Source organism: Corythoichthys intestinalis, chromosome 11 (genome assembly GCF_030265065.1).
Source record: "Corythoichthys intestinalis isolate RoL2023-P3 chromosome 11, ASM3026506v1, whole genome shotgun sequence".
Classification (NCBI taxonomy): Eukaryota; Metazoa; Chordata; class Actinopteri; order Syngnathiformes; family Syngnathidae; genus Corythoichthys; species Corythoichthys intestinalis.
This window is the reverse complement of record NC_080405.1, coordinates 49,218,973-49,242,144: the sequence shown is the minus strand read 5'-3', so window position 1 is coordinate 49,242,144 and position 23,172 is coordinate 49,218,973. Positions and strand designations below refer to the sequence as shown.

General features: G+C 39.2%; 1 protein-coding gene across 2 annotated transcripts in view; it reads right to left on the bottom strand.

The window, feature by feature from the left end:
• si:dkey-237h12.3 (teneurin-3) overlaps positions 1-23,172 on the bottom strand; it is a 649,923-nt gene that overhangs the window by 149,511 nt on the left and 477,240 nt on the right. For both annotated transcript variants that reach the window (XM_057849309.1, XM_057849310.1), the window contains 2 exons: positions 17,705-17,851; positions 9,194-9,416 (listed from right to left, as the gene is read on the bottom strand). In XM_057849309.1, the coding sequence (XP_057705292.1) occupies positions 9,194-9,416; positions 17,705-17,851 (370 nt within the window). The remainder of the gene's footprint in view (positions 1-9,193; positions 9,417-17,704; positions 17,852-23,172) is intronic.

Here is a 23,172-nt window from a genome sequence, read left to right as displayed (position 1 = left end):
AGGTCAAAAAGTCAGACTCAAAAAGTCCACCTCCAGCAATACATCACAAATTGATGAATTGTCATACTCTCGTTGATTAAAAATGGGGAATGCAGTGCCGTCGGGAGCACCAAGCTGTCCAAACACAAGCTCCTCTTATGACAATCCGCCGTGCTTAAAAACAAGTGTTGACTTAGTAAAAACAAACGATTGTGTTGTCATATTCCCAAACGCTTTTTCGAAAGCCACCAGCATTTGATGAGTACACTAAATCTCTGTAGAAGGGGTTGGGAAATAATCTGTATGCATTTACTACTGCGGTCATCGTATTCTTGCTATCTACGGAGTGAGAAATTGCAATGATAATCTTTTCACGTTGAAGAATGTCAACAGATTCGTTCTATTTAAATATTTTAAAGCTCTTTAAATAGATATTGCACAGAAAATAAATGACAACATCATGGTTTGGTCAGACACTGCTTAACTGATTGGCTGCCATTGACAGCGCTAGACGTCCAATTCAGTTGAAGTGGGAGGGTTGGCAGCGAATGAACGCATGTCTCCCGCTTCAAATGAATTGGACGTCTACTAGAGATAAACTCATTCAAATTCACAGAACAAAAACTCTAACCGATATCGTACTTGTTAAAGGAAAAAGCAACTTCATTAGCAAAATCAGTGAAGCCGATTTTCTCCCGAGGTGGACGGAAGAAGAAGAAAAAAAAAATAATGAAATGACGCTGGGGGAATATTCCCTGCGACGGTTTCAAGTAATCCTTATGTAAATAGCTCGCTTTACTGAAAATATAGAAGCAGGCAATAACCCGGACGCTGGGATGGCGGGTAATCCTTATCCTCATTGTCCTCAGCTTACTGTCATGTCGGTGTCTAGCAGCGGTAGTAGCGCTCGTGCTCAAAATATTCATTAGATTCTCTTTTCACTTTCTCGCGGCTAAAAGAAAAGCCGGCATGTTAGAAGTTGAGCGTACAGTTAATTAAATGTCACTGTATCACACCACTGCAATGCTGCATTTATTCATTAAAAGCTTCTTCTTTAAGCCATCTGGCTTTAGCATTTAGCTTTGAGCAATTGGGCAAACTGATTTAATGTGGCTGTAAACAGTGCGCTATCATCTTGTTAGCATTGTCGTCCTGACATTAGCACTCAGCTTGTATTTAAGCCATTGCGGGAAATCAACTCTGAGCCCCTAAAGGGACATCGACAGAAATAAAATAAATTTAAATCTGGTGTGCACCAGATTGTTTCTAGCGCACACCAGAAACTGTCTGATAAAGATTAGCATTATATAGAATTTACGCTAGCAGACTTTTGCTATGCAAGTTAGCCAATTGTTGTAAACATTAGCATTATATAGCATTTATGCTAGCGGGCTTTTGCTATCCAAGTTAGCCTATAGCGTACCGCACAAATGCCATTTATAGAGCGTGACGTCGCCATCGTAACGTGGAAGTGGGTCATCATAGACATGCCTTCGCATACAATCCATGTTACTTCTGCTTGTTTTCTCCCGTAATCTTTCAAAAAAGAACAGGCCGATCAAACAATGCTGCTATGGAACTTGTAGAAACGACTCCAGACATTACGACGTAAGAAGGATGTTTTTTTCATACGTTTCCCGAAACCAAAAACTGAGAGGAAAAAAAATGAAGAATGAATCAACTTGCGTTGATGTTCAAAAGACCAGTTTAACGCAAGCAAGGTGAAGCCATTCACATTTCATATGCAGTCAACATTTCGTTGGGGGCCATGGTCTGACAGAGGGCGAAGAGGTAAGCCATTTCTATATTTTTACATAATTTTTAGCGTGGCGTTTTGCCATGCTGCTTCTGTCTGACAATGAATGACCTGAAAGAAAAAAAAAAAGGTATCTGACTGCCACTGTTACCTTTTCTTTTGTAAAAAAAAAAACAACTTTAGTAGGGGGGAAGTGTAAATTAATTATAGAATAAAGGTTTGTTATTAATGAAAAAATTAAAAGTGTTCATTGGCTGTCACTGAGTAGCATTTGCGATCGCTACACAAAAATAGCAATGTAAATTGCCCAAAAGAACGGTCAGCGATGTAAGACAACCAGACGATATCATATATAAGATAGACAGGGCATATGGTGGTAAAGGATAGATTGTTGAAACAGGAGAATGTCATTGTCAGGTGCGTAAGAAAAAGGTGTTGATAAAAAAGCTAAGGCTAGGCTAAGCTTAGGTCAGCTCAGCTCTTTTTCAGCCCTCGACAGTCAAGCCATCTATTTATCTGAACATTTGTATGTTCTTCCACATCTTTACCAGTGAATTTGGCACCAGGGACATCATTTTCGGACAGAATTGGTAGGTTTAGCTCTGTAAACATCTCCTTCGTTCACTATTTCCATTCATTTACTATGAGGGACAAGCTCCCGTTTTCCCCTCCTTAGCAACATTAGCTAACGTCATGAATATTAATGAGCGGAAGTGACGCTTAGCGTGCGGTACGCCATTGTTGCATTATATAGCATTTAAGCTAGCAGACTTTTGGTATGCGAGTTTGCCAATTGTTGTAAACATTAGCATTATATCGTATTTATACTAGCGGACTTTGCTACGCAAGTTAGCTAGGGTGACCATATTTTTATTTCCAAAAAAGAGGACAGTAGGCCCGTTGTTCTGTCAAATTTTTCACCCTTATAATATTTTGCTTCCAAAGCTTTTGTGGGGGTGAATAAGCCATCTTTTACATTCAGTTGGACTCTCAATGTTACCAAAGGTGCTAAATAAACAAGTCACATCTAGGGCTGTCAAATTTATCATGTTAATGGGCGGTAATTATTATTATTTTTTTTTATTAATCACGTTAAAATATTTGACGCATTTAACGCATGCGTGGAATGACCCGCTCATGCATTGCCTCAAACAGATTACAATGACGCACATGAGAGCTAAGAGGCAGAGAAAGGTGTCTTGTTTTGTGCTTTATATTAACAAAGGTATAGCACACGCGACGTGCTGGTACTTTGTTTCTTTATTAGCACGTTCCGCTTCAACATTAACACAGCTTACGGCTCTCGGCAGGCCGTAACTGTAACTCACTCCTGCATCATGTGAGTAAATATTGGCGCCGCGTGCACTTCAGGGTGCCTCGGATAATTTTATATCAGAATATTACAAAAGGCGAGTGGACACAGGCGTTCATTGGACCGTGCCGTTTATTGGCTTAAGCTTCGGCAACTCCTTCACAACAAACATAAGTATCGTTTAGTGAAAGCATAACAAAAATATTGTCTCTCAAAAAAAATTATGCTCACTAAAAGAAAAGCGCTCATATCTGTATTAATGAGGCCCTATTCTCAAACAGTTAAACAACAGTGCAAAGAGAACTGGCATTCCCAATCAAAATAGCTATGCAAAATATACATAAAACTTACTCAGACTTTCAAATTCTATTCAAACGTTTCTTTTAGTCCAAAAAATACACGGGATGGCAATATTTAGTTACAATATAGAAACTATCAGAGGTCTCGTACGTTGTGAAGCCAGCACTTAAATGACGTAAATTACAATGGATGGACCAGTAAACAGGGAACTACGGCGTCAGTCGAGGGACAAAACACACTATTTGGCTTGATTTCTAAGTTAATTTAAAACTCGCCATTGACACCTTGTGGTGTATTTCAATCACTACCTTACGTAGTTAAAGACACTCCGGAAGAACGGCAGGGAGCCCATGTGATGTCCCGCTCGACGACGTTAACAATGGCGAGCTACTTGTTTATTTTTTGATTGAAAAATTTCCAAATTTTATTAAAACGAAAACGTTAAGACGGGTTTTAATATAAAATTAGTATAACTTGGACTAACATTTGTCATTTAAGAACTACAAGTCTTTCTATCCGTGGATCCCTTTAACAGGAAGAATGTTCTTAACATTAATGCCATTTTGTGGATTTATTGCTATAATAAACAAATACAGTACTTCAAAAATTCCATACCAGTACCATCAAAAATTGCAAATATGCGGTTTTGCGCATGCGCTTATTGTTAAAATGGCCACGAATGCAGCGGTTCCAAAGTAAACACGACAAACTTTCTTTCAAGAAAAGAAAAAAAAAATACGTCATGGACGGACATGTAGAAAAGTTCTCCTCAGACACATCCTGGCATGTTAGCTCCACACAACAACTGCACGCCGCTCTCTCACGGTTAACGTCTTCGCCACATCGTGAAGCAATTAATTCACGCCATTTTCGTTTTGCAAATGTATGTTTATTATGTAACTAGGGCTGTCAAACGATTATAATTTTTAATCGAGTTAATCACAGCTTAAAAATGAATCGCAATTCAAATCTTTAAAATATGCCCTATTTTTCTGTAAATATTGTTGGAATGGAAAGATAAGCCACAAGACGGATATATACATTCAACATACTGTACATAAGTACTGTATTTGTTTATTATGACAATAAATCAACAAAATGGCATTAACATTAACATTCTGTTAAAGCGATGATTGGATAGAAAGACTTGTAGTTCTTAAAAGATAAATGTTAGTACAAGTTATAGAAATTTTATATTAAAACCCTCTCAATGTTATCGTTTTAATAAAATTTGTAAAATTTTTGTCCAAAAAATAAAGTAGTAGCTCGCCATTGTTGATGTCAATAATTACACCATGCTCATTGTACTTCAACCCATAAATTCAGTCGCACCAAAGCGCCAGCAGAGGGAGACAAAAAACACAAGTAACAAATGCACATGACACTGTGCTGTCATTTTAATCTGTTTGAGCGCCCGTTAACGCGATAATTTTGACAGCCCTAATACAAATACATGTACTGTTACACCCTTAATTAATATGGTGATTAATAGTGTAATTGCTTGTTCGATACATCACGCAAACACAATACTTGACTTGTGCTAAATTCATTTCCTGCCATTGAAGTGACTGACGTCAAGTATCAAGTTTATAACTGCATGTAAAAACTGAATGCGTTTTACTGAACTCGGTGCACTTTGCCAATGTTCTGATCACTCACTCTCTCCATCGAAAAAGAAGAACAAAAAGCAGACGCGAACTTGATCTTGTTAGAAGAGTAGCTTAAATTATCTTTAAAGGGGAAATCCAATTGCAACAGTGCAACAAATTTGATTTAGATGAATGTTTGTCACTATAATGACACAAAATCAAACACAGCCACCCTTCATTTCATGCCACTAGCTACAGGCCACAAATTAGTTTGCAGTTTGTTTATCGGCTGATCAGTTCATGATCTATCAATTTTCATTGTAAAAAAAAAAAATAGCATGTTACATGTTTAAAATCTATATTCATATATAAATTAGGGCTGTCAAACGATTACAATTTTTAATCGAGTTAATCACAGCTTAAAAATTAATTAATCGTAATCAATCGCAATTCAAACCATCTCTAAAATATGCCATATTTTTCTGTAAATTGTTGTTGGAGTGGAAAGATAAGACAAAATATGGACATAAACATTCAACATATTGTTCATAAGTACTGTATTTGTTTTTTATAACAAATCCACAAGATGGCATTAACATTATTGACATTATTTCTGTTAAAGGGATCCACAGATAGAAAGACTAGCAGTTCTTAAAAGATCATTTTGAGTACAAGTTATAATAATTTTATATTAAAACCCCTCTTAAAATTTTCGTTTAATAAAATATGTAAAATTTTCAAACAAAAAATAAACTAATAGCTCGCCATTGTTGATGTCGCCGACCGGGACATCATATGGGTTCCCTGCCGTTCTTCCACAGTGTCTAACTACGCAAGGTTGTGATTGAAATACACCACAAGGTGTCAATGGCGAGTTTGAATTAATTACAGATCTAGCCAGGGCAAAGTCTGAGTTTTATGTGTATTTTTCATCGCTATTTTGATTGGGAATGCCAGTTCTCTTTGCATTGAGCGCTTTTCTTTTGTGAACATTATTTTTTTGAGAGATAGAAATATTATTTTTGTTGTGCTTTCACTAAATGATACTGTAGCGACTTAACTGTTCCGCCCAAATGCATGATGGGAATTTAGGCAACCATGACTGTCAGTGGTGGCTGCAAATTGTATACAGTATGTTCTGCATTGTGTTCAATTAAGCTGTTAAGAAAAATATCGTCTCCTGCTCCGCCCAAATGCATGATGGGAACTTGGGCAACCATGACTGCTAGTAGTGGCTGCAAATGGTATACAGTATGTTTTGCGATGTGTTCAATTATGCGTGTCAAGAAAAAGATCGTCTTCTTTCATGCTTCCCCACGTCGTTCGCCACTACACTTATATTTGTTTGAAAGAGTTGCCAAAGCTTAAGCCAATAAAAGGCGCGGTCCAAAGAACGCCTGTGTCCACTCGCATTTCCCTGCCTTTTCGCTCTCAATGTGCTAAAACGGCGTCATTGTAAACTGTTTGAGGCAACGCATGAACGGGTTATTCTGTGCATGCGTTAATTGCGTCAAATATTTTAACGCGATAAATTTAACAAATTTATTACTGCCCGTTAACACGATAAATTTGACAGCCCCAATATAAATGCAACTTTGTGTGTGTGTTCGTTCCCTATGGACTCCAAATGGGCTGTGCGGATTTTAATGAAATTTTACACAGTTGTACATGTTTCTGGGAGTGTTCTTGGAGTGTTTGATCTCTGTAGGCCTCCATTTAGTGCGGAAAATTAATTCAAAACTAATTAGAAATTTTCAAAAATCAAAAATCCCTGATTCGCATCTCAAACCTCAGGGTTTCATGTACGAAGTTAAATGTGCTGCGATGATACATTGTGGCATTGAGTATTCCACGATAAGACGCTGGGTTTTTCGGACTATTACTAAGGGATTCATTTCGGCTGGATATTCATACTGTGGTGACTGTTGTTTGTTATATGTTACGCCCGCAATGATTCATGGGTAGTTATAGCCATGGCTAAGAGTGATGGTTGCCGTTGTTATGTTCTGGTATTTCCGTTCAATAAAAGAGCTGTCTTTTGTGGTAGTGCGGTGTATGGGATACAAAAACAGCAAGTAAGAAAGATAAAAACTGTCTCTCTCAGTCATCTCCGCGTTGCTTGCCACAATACTGTACACAATGATGGAAAAGCGTTTGCACATTAACCCCTTTATGGTGTCCTTTTACTATTACTACAAACAGCTGCATCTCAAAGGGAAGTATGTTTTATCTGCTATTCAGTTGTAATGCGTTCACGTTACACAAATCTGTGCAACGTCGGGCCATACTGCTAGTAAATGAAAAAAATTGAAAAATAGAAATGAATATTTGATTAAAATACCATACATATAAAATAATTGACATGTTTTTAGTAGGGCTGTCAAACGATTACAATTTTTAATCGAGTTAATTACAGCTTAAAAATTAATTAATCGCAAAATCACAAATGGCATTATTAACATTCTTTCTGTTAAAGTGATCCACGGATAGAAAGACTTGTAGTTCTTATAAGATAATTGTTATAGTTACAAGTTATAGTAATTTTATATTAAAACCCCTCTTCATGTTTTCGTTTTAATAAAATTTGTAAAATTTTCAATCAAAAGTAGAGTTAATATAATAATAATAAGAAGAATAAAAATAACAATAATAAAAATAGAGTGACCAAAGTCTAAGTTTTACGTGTATTTTGTATAGCTATTTTGATACGGAATGCCAGTTCATTTTCCATTGTTGTTTAACTGTGTCAGAATAGGGCCTCATTCCTATAGACTGAAGTGCTTTTCTTTTTGTGAACATTTTTTTTTTTTTGGGGAGAGATAGGAATATTATTTTTGTTGTGCTTTCACTAAACAATACTTATGTTTGTTGTGAAGGAGTTGCCGAAGCTTATGCTAATAAACGGCGCGGTCCAAAGAACGCCTGTGTCCACTCGCCTTGACTGTATAACATATATCTGTACATATCTTACCCAAAATACAACAACATACACATAATTGCCACTAAAAGAAAGAAAACTTACCGAAATATGTGTGGAGCACAAATAGCAATTTGCATTGCATTGTGAATACAGCATAAATGTCTCACAACTACTAATTCTCCCACGTTTAGAAGAAATAACATGAGTATGGAACGGCGCTGCCCCCAAGCGGCCGGTGGCATTCTCTTCACTCTTAATGTCCATAAACGGCCTCATTGTAATCTGGTTGAGGCAATGTGCGAGCGGGTCATTTAGTGCATGCGTTAATTGTGTCAAATATTTTAACGTGATTAATTTAAAGAATTAATTAACGCCCGTTAACGCGATAATTTTGACAGCCCTAGTTTTTACATAAAATTAAAAAGGACAAACTGAAATTAAAGGGATCCCTTGTTTTTCGCAGATAACAGGGACCAGAACCCACAGTGATAAGCTAAACCGCGAAGTAGGGAGAAGTAGCGTTGGAAAGATATACATTATTTTTAAACAACAATAAAGTAAAAAATAAATGGCTTGGCTTTGTTAAATGCTTCAATGAGTGAGTCCACTCAAATCCGCTCAAACTGTTCACTTACACGCAATGAGTTGCCACAGCAACTGTTTAACAAGCTAAATGATGATTGACACATGCGACGCTTTGAAGTAAGCATCTCTGGCAAGATCAAACCTTAACTGTCTGTCAATCATCGTTAACTTTAATAAGCCACTCCGGTGCATTGCCTGACCAACAAAGAGGGAAAAGGCAGGGAAAGTGAGAGTACGCGATCGGCTCAGACAACTCATCTGTATTTATTTATTTATTTTTTTTATCGAAAATGAAGGCGTGACGTTTGAGGTGTGAAGTAACCAGGGATGAGTAAATAATTTAGAAGGATTATTTCTGTATTTGATTAATTTTAAATTCGCAACACATAGAAAAATATGAACTAATAGTTATAATTTCACTTTTTTTTAATAAATTAATTTGTTTCATAGGTTTCCCCCCACCAATCTCTAACGCAAAAGCACACGAATTGCTGGTTTGCTTGATGCTGTCTTTTGTCAGTTGTCTGCCACTAAACGGCCGTCTTTTTTCCTTCCTCTTTTCAAAAATGGAAGATGACATGACCATGTCATCGGGATGCTTTTAACACTTCGCAGCGACTTTGTATTTATAAGGAAAAAAAAAAAACTGTAAGGACACTCCAAGCACACTTAACACGGAGCTAGACGAAACAACATTTGTGACTGTGTGAAACACAGCTGTGACATTAATGATTAAAAAAAAAAAAGCTTACCTGCTGTTGAAGGGGTTCTCCCCCGGTACCACATGACTCCCGCTGGGCCCCATTAGGAATGCCACACGATCATAGAAGCTCTTGGAGGCGGGATGGCCGGCCGAATTCTGGCCAAGTGAGGCAGCGGCGGCAGCAGTCGGGTCCTGCGAGCCTTTGCAGTACGTCTGACCCTGGCAGGAGATCTGAGCGCAGCAGTCCGGGTCCATGCAGTCCACCAGACCGTCTGGGAAACCACAGAAAGGAAACGTAAGCCTTGCTAGCATCAGTCACTACAATGGAAAGTTCTGAGAAAGGAGCAATGAAACCTCCATTACGTCGGCAAAGACCAGCGCGCGGCGAACTTTGATATAAACTGGGCATAGGGAACCACGGACAGAAAGACTTGTGGTTCTTGAAACATAAATGTTAGTACGAGTTATAATAATTTGATATTCAAACTAGGGCTGTCAAAATTATCGCATTAACGAGAGGTAATTAATTTTTTAAATTAATCACGTTAAAATATTTGACGCATTTAACGCACATGCCCCGCTCAAACAGATTAAAATGACAACAGAGTGTCATGTGCACTTGTTACTTGTGTTTTTTAGTGTTTTGTCACCCTCTGCTGGCGCTTGGGTGTGACTGATTTTCTGGGTTTCAGTACCATTATTGACATCAACAATGGCGAGCTACTAGTTTATTTTTTGATTGAAAGTTTTACAAATTTTATTAAAACGAAAACATTAAGAGGGGTTTTAATATAAATTTCTATAACTTGTACTAACATTTATCTTTTAAGAACTACAAGTCTTTCTATCCATGGATCACTTTAACAGAATGTTAATAATGTTGATGCCATCTTGTTGATTCATTGTTATAATAAACAAATACAGTACTTATGTACAGTATGTTGAATGTATATATCCGTCTTGTGTCTTATCTTTCCATTCCAACAATAATTTACAGAAAAAATATGGCATATTTTATGGATGGTTTGAATTGCGATTAATTACGATTAAAGTTCAAAGTTTGCTTTATTGTCAATTCTACCACATGTGCAAGGACAGACAGAGAATTGAAATTGCGTGACTCTCTAACCTCAGTGGCAGTAAAAATGAAATAAAAGAAATAAATATATATAAAAATAGACAACTATACAATCTGACAATATGAAACAACACACAAAATAAAAACAGGTGAATGGAAAAGTAGCAGACTGCAATAGTGCAAATGTATTGTCCTATTAATTTTTAAGCTGTGATTAACTCGATTAGAAATTTTAATCGTTTGACAGCCCTAATTCAAACCCTTGTTTTCACTTGAGCAACCCCCTTCGCTCCCGGCCGTTTTACGGGATTTTGTCTGATTTTGCAAGGCCCACAGAAAATTCTGTTCTTTTGCTATATAACCAAGGAACCCAGCAAAACAAAGATTAGACTCTCTTCTTTCAGCATTCTTTAGATATCAGCATTAGAAAATAGCTTAGTTTGAGCAATATTCCAATTTCTGATAAAAAAAAGAGAAATTGAGCTTTTTGTAAAAGCATACATTTCTAACATAACTTTGACTTTAACACAGCTATTTTTTGCTTTTGCGACATCCCAAACATCTGAATAATGTTTTCCTTCTACAAAATAACATAAACAACAAAGTAACAATTTATTTTCACATTACTAAACTATTGAACTGAGAGATGACACTGTTGTGGCTGCGGCTGTTTCGGCAGATGGGGTAAATTTTCATCAAGATAGATTTTTTAAAAATATTTCTTTTGTAGTGACCACTACCTGATAACATAATTCACCTAGGGAACTTGTGTGGGGCATGTGCCTTGTGTTTACATCTCTCTCCACAATTTTCTCACGCTTCTTACTTCTTTTAACTTCCTCCGTTTCCTATTTCTCTTCATTCATTTCCTTTCATGGTCCGATATGATTTCTTACCAAATGCGCTACTGTTTTATCGCTTTAAAATGGATTTTGAGCGTTGTGCTTTGGAGCGAACTTGCATCAGAACCTAGAGATGTCTCTTGTGAAAAAAAAAAACGTATAAATACGTTTTTGGGACGTTGAAACAATCAAAAAGAGAACGTATTTATACGTTTTTGGGAGCAAATGAGTTAATGTTTTTGTTTTTATAAAATTTGAAAAATTAGTTTACTTAGTAGGTCGCTATTGTGTTTGACGATGCAATGCACTCTGGGCGGTGACGTCACAGGGCAGCGCTGCCGTACTTCCACAGTGTCACTCGTTAGCTACATAAACATGTCGTCGGTTCTGCCCTTCCAATTTGAATCCGAGTGGAAAAGAGATAAGCAGGACAGCATTTTCGATATTTCACAAAACGAGCAACAAAAGCAATTAAATGAAGGTCTCCAGCAGGATTCGATCCCACGTTTCCTGTGCGACAGACAAGTGCATAGACCACAAGAGTATACTTCTGCATGACATTGGGAGTTCCTTATAAAGCAATCCCAACCCACATGCGTTGTCTGTCTGTGTGGTAAAACCTGAAAGGGAAACGCAACTGAAAAGAAAATGCGGCTGGCTTGACAATGCTATTAGAAAACACGGCTCACTTCAGACAGCTGACAACAATAACATAGGGATTACGTAAAAGGGTTTATTGAACACTAAGAAAAACAAAAAAACACGCATTTGCGAAAAGCAGACAAACAAAAAAACAAGGCAATGATGCAATTGGCAATGAAGGGATATTCAAACTGCAAAATAGCAGCAAGTCAGTATTTCAGCAAGCCGCCTAGGATCGGTTTTAAGACACTGCTGATGAGCTGAAATTGGATCCAGGTATGACATTGGGAACTAATCCCATAGCTCTGCAACAAAACAATCTGACCAGAAGCAAAATTTGACAAAATCATGCCAGTCGTCATACTAGCTTCGCTTGCTAGCTAGCACAGCTATCTGTGCTATTCTCCCAGTCCAGCCCAACCACGTCATCACCTCCAGCGTGCATTGCGTGTGTAAAATATGGCGCCTTTCGTAGGTCAAAACATGTACTGAATATTAGAGGTCGGAATCTTTGGGCACCTAACGATTCGATTACGATTCAGAGGCTCAGATTCGATTATAAATCGATTATTGATTCCCCCCCACACACACACACACTTTTAATGTTTTGTACATTAGTTCCAAAATTGTTTAAAAATCCTCTCAGGCTAAACCGAACTACTAGTTCAATATCAAGTTAACAGTTCAAAATAGTAAATAAAATACTCAAGTCCCCATTCTGTATCATCAGTTTTAAACTACATTCAATTCGTTTGATGTTGTGAATCAACCGCTAAAGTTGTTAAAATTGCTGCCTTTATTCCATAATTTCCCTTCGGTCTACTTTTGGCATGTCAAAGTTTTAAAACTGTTTCATCATTTAAAGATAGATTCAAGTCAATATTTTGCCAATTTAGGAGTATTTTAGATAAAAAGTTAATTATGTTCGCTACAACAGAGCCTTCTAAAGAAGTTTACTGCTTTATGGCGGCTGTTTACTAATGCCGGCCGAGTGTCATTTCCCATCTAGTTCTCTAATACATGTTCTAACACCGCTATCGTCCGTCATTTTGCATCTAGTTCCACATACTGTATATGTGATAGCTACCGTAGCCGTATGTTTGTAGCAACTAGCAACTGGGCGTTGTTTGTAACGGCTGTCGGCCGCAGTCAGGTATGATTGTTTTTTTTTTTAATCCAGCCGCATGAGTTGAACATGATATTTACTCTCGGTCCGTTCCTCATTGCGCCTCAAAGACCGTGCCAACGGTGTTTGAGTTCCGCTTTACCTGGTATAATTCAATAATCGGAATTTGGATGTTTGTGAATCGTTCTCGAATCTTCCACGACCGAATCGCGAATAATCTAAGAACCGGAAAGTTCGCACGCCTCTACTAAATATTATGGATTTTTGAAATAATCGCAATAATATGTGTATTTCTAATAACATATTTGAGCAAAATTCTAGAGCATACAAGTCTAAGTCCGAGTTTCCCTTTAAAATGACAGTTCAGATAGTTTGAATTATTTAGCAATCACCAGATGTAACCTCCAAACCTTTTGGTGAGACATGTGCAGAGCGCTGCATCAATGAGACTCCCCTCCGTTAATATACAGTTGCTGAATATTTGAAAGCACTTAAGTAGGCCAGAGCGGAGAGTTATCATTTGCATTTTTATTTTTTGGAAATGGTGACAGCAAAAAATACATGTTAGTTTTTGGAAGAACAAGTTTCAGAACACCCGTTGAGAATTTTTTTTGTTCATATTCTTAGTCATTTAGGTCATTGTGACACATCTGTATTTGTCGAAGGAGTTTTATCTTTAAACAAAAAGGCTTATTCGGAGCATGAGCCATTTTTAAGGTGTGGAGTCCTTCAATTTATGCCTCAGTGCATTCTCAGGGTGGGGTCAACAATAGGTTGTTGTTGTTGCCTGGTATGGCCAGTGCAACGACTGTTCTGAATTCCAATGAGTTAGTTTTGTTGGATAGTGGCTGGCTGGAGCCACAATTCCTTCTTTACTGTATTTTCCGCACTATAAGGCGCACCTAAAAGCCTTAAATTTTCTCAAAAGCCCTCAGTGTGCCTTATAATCCAGTGCACCTTATATACGAATCAATATTGAGCTGCAACTAGGAGTGGGAACCTCTTGGTACCTCATGATCCGATACGATTTGCGATACAAAGACCTGACGATATGGCGATACAACGATTATTGATACATTGGTCAGGAAATCATTCTAGGATATTCTACAAAACACTAATAAACTGAAAATTAAGCTTCGGCTCTGAATTGGAATGAGTTTATCACTAGTAGACGTCCAATCCGTTTGAAGTGGATTGAACGTCTATGGCTGTCAGTGGCAGTCAATGCATTACTTCCTGTTGATTTGGAGGTATATTATGGGTCACTTCCTGTTTATTTTGAGATACAGAATAGGAAGTGACCTGGGAATCACCCAAATGAATAGGCAGTGACTCAAACCTAACAGGAAATGACCTGTAAATGAACAAGTGGCCGGTAAATGCCCCGAAAAATCAGACAGAATGACTGGACTCTGGTTTCGAATCAACGAACGTTCCCAGTCTAAATTGATTGGGTGTCGAGCACTGTCATTGGCAGCCTTAGAGTTAACTGAGACACGATTATGGTGGAAGAATTTGGTAGCAACTTTTTGGTTCCTTTTTTTTTTTTTTTTTTTAAACATTGACACCTTTTTAAAACAATATCTCGATTCTTGGCAGAAGCAAATCGATAACCTTTGGGGATATTAACCCTAACCCTATCACGATATATCATCGTTTCGATATTTTGTCACACCCCAAGCCGCAACAGTTTTTAATTATTTTTTTTGACAGATTTATACAAACTTGTAAACAAAAACAGGCTTACAAAATTGCACCATTATAATAAGAAAACCACAAATAAACACTCTCCAACATATTATACAAAATCTTACTTGCTTGCCGTGTTTGTATTCATACACGCACACATACAAAGCCGCCAACTCCATTTTCCCCCGAAGAAGAAGTAGTGCGCGGTGCATGCTAGGATTTATAAAACGGCGTTTTATATGGCCTGGTTTGGTTCCTTTTTTTCAGGACACCTTGAACTTCATGTCCAAACTGTTGTTTTCTTCACTGACTAATTATAAATCAACATTTTTGGACCAAAAAGACAAAAAAAATCCCCTCAAAATTTGAATAGATAGTTTTATATTTGATAATTCAATGTAAGCAGCAGGTATAGGCGTTTTTGTCCTTTGTACATGCTCTGGTCAAATACAGTGCATACATTGCAAAACAGTGGAAAAATTATAACCCATCTAACAGAAAAAGGGTGAATGTTGCACTACATGTTTTACCTTGCTGTTTTGTTGACATTCCCTTTAGCGCAGCACCATCTAATGGATACATAAAATAACCCCCGCCTCTACTGTAGCGTTTATTCTATGCGCCTTATATATGGAAAAAGTTTTAAAATATGACATCCATTAAAGTGCGTACAACAGGAGAAAAAAAGTCTTAAATAGGATTATTATGTGAATTGGAATCATATTTTGAGAGGATTCGACTATATACAACAATTTAGCAAAGTGCAGATGACGAGAAATTAGTCTTTTAATCTGCTGGTTAGCCACGCCTACCATTATAGGGCTCTAGCGTCCCCAACAGGTGGATGACGTCAGCGGAGTCATGATTTCATCTGATTTAGTATGCAGCCCATTGAGGGGGAATTATTCACAACGAGGAAAACGTGACGAAGAGAGCCGCAAAATGTCATTGTTTCAGTCTCTCTACTCCAGTATTTTTACATGATATTCTTTTTATCCAAGTATTTTTCCCCAATTGCTAAATAAATGGCATGGTCATGACAAATAACAGTCTTGTGCTAAATGGAATATGAAATAATAAAAATGCATTTATTCAAGACGACATGGCAAAATTACTCCATAATGGTCAAAACTGTCGACTCCACCTTTACTGTCGCACCTCCCGAACGATATTTTATGCCACCTAAATCGGGCTTATGTCATTTCCCTTCCCCGGCTTCGGAGAATGTAAACAAACCGAGAGGCGTGACAGCTAGCCGACACGCTAACCCGAACCGAGTGATGTTTCAAAGTCTTCGAAGCAGAAAATCACACATAAGTAGCCCGGATCATTTCAAAGGACGACTGGGTTGTCGATTGTCTTTGCCGATCGGCAAACCGCCCGGCGGAGAGCAATTTACAGCTCGTTCCCCTGCTGCTACAGACAGGAGAGCTCGCCGGGGAAGCAGCTGGACAATGACCGCTGAACAAACCAGCTGACGTCGGAGGAGCGTGTAGCTGTCAAATGGTAACACGAAAGGCAAAATAATGCTTTACTACACGGCGAAGTCGTAAACAGTGGAGGAGGGCGGCTGCAGTTGTTGTACAGCTAACGTGCAGCTAATGTGTATGAGGAGAGCTTTTTACATGCCATCCATGATCAAACGGAAGTAGTCTTTTATTTAAAGAACGTTTGTAGTGTTTACTTTGTAATCGCTGTATTCGGGGCTATTTTTAACACAAAGTTGCAATTTCTGATCGGGTGGAAAATTTGACAGAACACCGGGCACACCAAGAGGGCAAAAGCCGAGTATAGTGCTCGCCCGGCGGGTGGGGGGGGGGGGGGGGGGGGTTTGGCCAATATCCACCAGTGAATGGGAACCTTTTGAAACCCCAAAAAGACGCACAAATAAATAAATATAGCGATCGCTTCCACACACATCCAAGCGGTCCATTTCATTTAGGAGCATAAAATACTGTGTGTATTATGAAATAAACATGCTTTTTCGTGTCACAGGCACTTTAAAGGTGCGATTTATAATCCGATGCGCCTTATAGTGCGGAAAATACGGTACTTACATAGGTTTTTGTTTTGTTTTTGTTATACTGGGTTTTTGACTGTTCTTGAATATTTTGTGACATTTTGTTTACCGATTTAGTCGGTTATCCACTCTGGTTTGACCGGTTTTATTTTTTTTCTAAATGTTTTTCCTAGGGCTGTCAAACGATTAAAATTTTTAATCGAGCTAATTACAGCTTAAAAATTAATTAGTCATAATTAATCACAATTCAAACCATCTATAAAATACGCCATATTTTTCTGTAAATTATTGTTGGAATGAAAAGACACAAGACGGATACATACAATAAACATACAGTACATAAGTACTGTATTTGTTTATTATAACAATAAATCAACAAGATGGCATTAACATTATTAACATTCTTTTAAAGCGATCCATGGATAGAAAAACTTGTAGTTCTTAAAAGATAAATGTTAGTACAAGTTATAGAAATTTTATATTAAAATCCCTCTTAATGTTTTCGTTTTATTAAAATTTGTAAAATTTTCAATCAAAAAATAAACTAGTAGCTCGCCATTGTTGATGTCATTACACCATGCTCACTCCCCAAACCCATAAAATCATTTGGACCCAAGCGCCAGCAGAGGGCGCCAAACAACAAAAAACAGGTAACAAGAAATAAGCGGACATTACACTGCTGTCATTTTAATCTGAGCGGGGCATGTGCGTTAATTGCGTCAAATATTTTAACGTGATTAATTTAAAAAATTAATTACCGCCCGTTAACGCGATAATTTTGACAGCCCTAGTTTTTCCATGTTGTGTGACTTGTGGTTTTTGTCCATCCATCTTCCGCTTTATCCATGGTCAGGTCACGTGGGCAGCAACTTCAATAATAAAGACTTTGTGCAACTCATTCAGGGGGATACCGAGGCTATACTTCTTTTCTGATTGGGTAAAATACCTTCTTTTCTAAATTGATTTTTACCTTGTTTTCTGACTGTTTATTTTCCAAAGTCAAATGAAAATGGAAAGAAGCGCAAGCAAATAAACGCCAGTTCCACACCATTAATGCCTGCCAATTTGCCAGGTTTCTGCTGGATTCATTCAACCGTTCCTCGTCTGTACCTTTCACGCTGGGCCAACACAGGCAGCCAGCTTCAACTTGATATTCTTCCTACCTCCCTCGTTGTCCTTGCCGTCCGAGCAGAGCGTCTCTGTGGCGACGTCACAGCCCAGGCCCCGCCATCCTGGCTGGCAGATGCAGTGCCAGACATTCTGATCCAAGACGCAGCGCCCGTTGTTGTTGCACAGGCCCGGGCAGCCGTCTGTCAACACATCATGTAACAATGTCACACACTAGCACGAAAAGGAGAGCAATGTGGGAAAGGGGGTTTAATAGAGAGTAGACAGGGGGCAGAGGAGCGAACACAGAGTGCAGAAGACGTCTGACGGGACTCGGGATGTGTGAGAAGGTGCTGTCGATTCACATGAGCGGGTCTGTGTGATAAAAGTGTCTCAGTGACTCTTAATTAGACAAGGACCAGGATTCGTGCTGGAGCTTTCAGGTGGTCTATAACTTGGTATTGTTGCTTCTAGAATGAGGTTCCCTTGGGTCAAACTGCACTCCACAGTGTAGCGACAGCCAAACACTGCACATTTTAATGAGATTCAATACAAGCTGTAGAGTAACAAAAAAGAGACGGAGAAAAAAAATATATGAATATTATATATTCGTATATGTGTGCGGGAGGAGGGTGAGGGAAGAGTTTTTTATGTATATAAACACAGGGTGATTGAAAAAGTAACTCCCTATTTCCTAAAACATAATTTACTCAATGTAAATCGACATATGTCAATTCAATCCATGTTCTTGCTTTCTTTCCAGATCTATTAATTTCTTTAAAATTTCAGAGCCCTACAGATATGGCTGGACATATTTTGGAGATTAAAGAGGGCAGCTGAAGACTTCAATTGATGAGCGTTTTATTCGGTTAAATTGTATTAAATGCATCATTCGCTTTCGCAAAAATCTAGGGCTGTCAAACAATTAAAAATTTAATCGAGTTAATCACAGCTTAAAAATTAATCGTAATTAATAGCAATTCAAACCATCGATAAAATATGCCATATTTTTCTGTAAATTATTATTGGAAAGATAAGACACAAGACGGATACATACATACAACATACTGTACATAAGTACTGTATTTATTATAACAATAAATCAACAAGATGGCATTAACATTATTAACATTCTGTTAAAGCGATCCATAGATAGAAAGACTTGTAGTTCTTAAAGGATAAATGTTAGTACAAGTTATAGAAATTTTATATTAAAACCCCTCTTAATGTTTTCGTTTTAATAAAATTTGTAAAATTTTCAATCAAAAAAATAAACTAGTAGCTCGCCATTGTTGACGTCAATAATTACACAATGCCCATTGTGCTTAAACCCATAAATTCAGTCGCACCAAAGCGCCAGCAGAGGGAGACAAAAAACAAGTAACAAGTAGGCATGACACTAGCCACGTTTACATGCTGACTTTTATTCATACCGATTCAAATCATTCCGAATGGAAATTTCAGATCAGCTGTTTACATGTCACTTCATCTATTCCGATCCAGCGTTTACATGTGACTGCCTTTATTCCGAAAGGACGTTTGACAACTGCCGTCTGACATGCGCAGATCAATCAAAACAAAGCGTCACGTTGCAAAACATGGAGATCGATCGTCGGAGTGCTGCTGTTTTAACTTTAACCCACTTGTTGTGTTTGTGGGGTCGTATCCGCTTGTGCTGTTTTGCTCTTTTGCCTTGTAGTAGCCGGTTTTCCACCGGTTTCTAATCTGGTCAACGCTGCGGTCTATTCCGGCTTCGTGTAACCTCTCGTGAACTTTTTTAAATAGTTCACTGTTCCTCGTTTTACGCCCGTCTAAGCGAGCAATTATATTCAATTCTTTTAAAGTTAGAATTAAATACAATCTTTCCGCCGGACTCCAATTAGGTGCGCTGTGCTTGGAAGCCATGTTGCAAGTGACGTTACTTACGCACAAAGTGACGTCACCACGTCAGTACGGCGCATGTGCAGAAAGAACGCAACCAGACACCATTCCGCTTCCCTGTTTACATGATACAATTTTACTTCTAATCGGTTTGGGAAAAGGAATATTCCACCCCTGTGAATCGGAATGAAATTCCATTCGGTTTGGGCCTGTTCATTCCGAATGAGGTGTTTATATGGAACACATTTATTCGGTTTGAACATATATTCCGATTGTAATTGGAATATTTGGCTCCATGTAAACGTGGCAACTGTGTTGTCATTTTAATCTGTTTGAGCGAGGCATGTGCGGTAATTGTGTCAAATATTTTAACGTGATTCATTTAAAAAATTAATTACCGCCCGTTAACGTGATAATTTTGACAGCCCTACAAAAATCACATTACTCCAAAATTTTTCAAATTGACCGCGTAGTATTTGAGTTACTGCCATGGCAACACCTTAGCGACGAGGGACGCGCCTCGCCGCCGGTTGCTACCTTTTCATTCATTCATTCATTTTCCATGCCGCTTTTCCTCACGAGGTGCTGGAGCCTATCCCAGCCAACTACGGGCAGTAGGCAGGGGACACCCTGAACTGGTTGCCAGCCAATCGCAGGGCACAAGGAGACATACAACCATTCACGCACACACTCATACCTACGGATAATTTAGAGTGTTCAATCAGCCTACCATGCATGTTTTTGGGATGTGGGAGGAAACCGGAGTTCCCGGAGGAAACCCACGCAGGCACGGGGAGAACATGCAAACTCCACACAGGAAGGCCGAAGCCCGGGATTGAACCCTTGAGCTCAGAACTGTGAGGCAGATGTGCTAACCACTAAGCCACCGTGCCGCCCGGTTGCTACCTGATGACGTCAATTCCTGAAGACCTAATATGAAAGTATAGTACTACGCTATCCTGACGTCAATTCCTGAAGACCTAATACGAAAGTTAAGCACTACGCTATCCTTGCCATATATTGCAAACATTTTCTGGGTTTTACTCGCGAAACTCTTAATGCCATCTCAAAGTGTAGCGATGAATTGCTCACACAAAGGCTCGAGACTCTATGAGTGGCCCAAAATGCCTTCTGCAAGGATCTGGACATCTTTATGAGAGTCAAACGGAAGAACTCCCCGGCTCCTCGACCGCGTCTTTGTCAAAATTTCAGCTTTGAAAGCCCAGGAGGATACAACCTTGTTTTTTTTTTTTTTTTTTTTTAAAAAAGACGTAAATATACCCTTACTGGCAATTTGATACGTTTATTACTTGACCGCGACTTGGTTTTTGTTGTTGTTGTTGTTGCTGCTTGTCGGTTATAAGACAGCTGACAGGTTTCCTATTCATATCAATTTGAAACTGTAACATCGACAAAGAGACGCCCGCTTAGTGAGGTTGCAATTCTTTATTTTTGGATTTTGTGGAACCAACACGGCTGCTATCTGCCACAGACGATGCCAACACAACAACTACCGCAACAACTGGGAAACATCTTGCTCCGTCGCACCTCCCTCATGCCCGTAAGTCGCACGGTGCTATAGGAACGCATGCAAATACACCCGCTACATTAATACCCGATTCGTTTCAATATATTTATGACTAGATCTGTGTAACTACTCGTCTGTGTTGCTAGATGCCGACTACTCTTCCATTAACGAAGTGTCGAGATGCAAACTGGCGTCATCACCAACGTCTGCTGTGCCGAGAAAATAATCATCTGACGCTTCAGGTTCAAACTTATAGGGATTAATTGTACAGAATTTTTCCTAGGAGCCTTTGCTATCGTTAGCGTCACGAAAGAGCGATCCTGAATGGTTACTTTCGGTGGAAATATCAGTAATATCGTTGCTGCTGCTATGCTCGTTGTGGATGGTCTTCTGTTGCGTTCAGGAATTTACGTCACACTTCCGGGTTTAGGAAGGGACTATTAACAGAGTGCAAAAAAACAAAAACAAAAAAAACGCAAATTATCCTCACATTTACGCGTTAAAAACGACACGGTTGTTTTGACTAACTCGTCCAAAGTTTATATTCGTAAAATTACACCGAAATCCAAAAAGCTCTTCAGCTGCCCTTTAAAGGAAGACATGCTCAAGTTGAGGCTAAGACAATCAGGACTTGTCATGAAAACGCAAAACCATAGGATCTGTGGATGATACTCAAAGAAGCGGTCACCCTTCAACTTACAGGGACCCAGGGTAGGGCAAGTTGTTCAAGAAATGTTTACCCGAAGCCCGAAAAAGTCATTTTTGTAGGGCTGTGAAATATCGAACAAATTTAAAAATTTGAAAAGAAAATGAGAACATATATTTAATTGCCAAGGGCTGTTCAGTCCTAGTACGACCAGTGTCAGAGTTTGGTCCGCATTGCTGGCAGTAAGTCAAATTCATTCCCAGTGAGGTTTGGACTCCGTCAAGGCTGACCTTTTTCACTGATTCTATTCATAACTTTTATGGTGCAGCCGAAGCGTTGAGGGGGTCCGGTTTGGTGGCCTCAGCATTACATCTGTGCTTTTTGCAGATGATGTGGTGCTGTTGGCTTCATCAAGCCGTGACCTCCAACTCTCATTGGAGTGGTTCACAGCCGAGTGTGAAGCGGTTGAATGAAGAAAAGCAGCTCCAAATCCGAGAACATGGTCCTCAGTCGGAAAAGGGTGGCGTGCCTTCTCCGGGTTGGGTTATGAGATCCTGCCCCAAGTGGAGGAGTTGAAGTATCTTGGGGTCTTGTTCACGAGTGAGGGTAGGAGGGAGTGGCAGGCGGATCGGTGTCGCGTCTGCAGTGATGCGGACCCTGCGCCTGTCCGTAGTGGTGAAGAAGGAGCTGAGCTGATAGGCGGAGCTATCGATTTACCAGTCGATCTATGTTATTACCATCACCTATGGTCACTAGCTGTTTGTCGTGACCGGAAGGACAAGATCCCGAAAGATCAAGAAATTAGTTTTCTCCGCAGGTTGTCCGGGCTCGCCCTCAGAGATAGGGTGAGAAGCTCAATCATCCGGGAGTGTGGAGCCGCTACTCCCCCACGTTGAGAGAAGCCAGTTGAGGTGGCTCGGGTATCTGGTTCGGATGCCTCCTGAATGCCTCCCTGGAGAGGTGTTCAGGGCATGTCCCACCGGCGGGAGTCCCTGGGGACGACCCAGGACACGCTGGAGAGACCATGTTTCCCGGCTGGCCTGGGAATGCCGGAGGAGCTGGTTGATGTGGCTGAGGAGAGGGAATTCTGGGCTTCCTTGTTAAAACTGCTGCCCCCACGACCCGACCCCGGATTAAGCAGCAGATGATGGATGGATTGAAAAAATGAAAAGTATTTTTGAAATAGGGAGTTACTTTTCAATCACCCTTTACATAGTAAATATACAGGACACGCTTTTAGACTTTCACTGAAGTCAACACCTAACTTTAGTGAATCCTGCAGACAGACAGATAGATCGATAGATGAAATATACTTGGAGTGTAGAGTACAGTTAATAATCACAAATGTTGATTCAAGGAAACTAGACTTTGTTGTTCGGTGAGACGTTTTATCATCACGCAAGAGAATTAGAATTTTCAGGTTTGGAATTCACCAGTTTATGTCTCAGTGGGTGTGTTCCATATGTGTT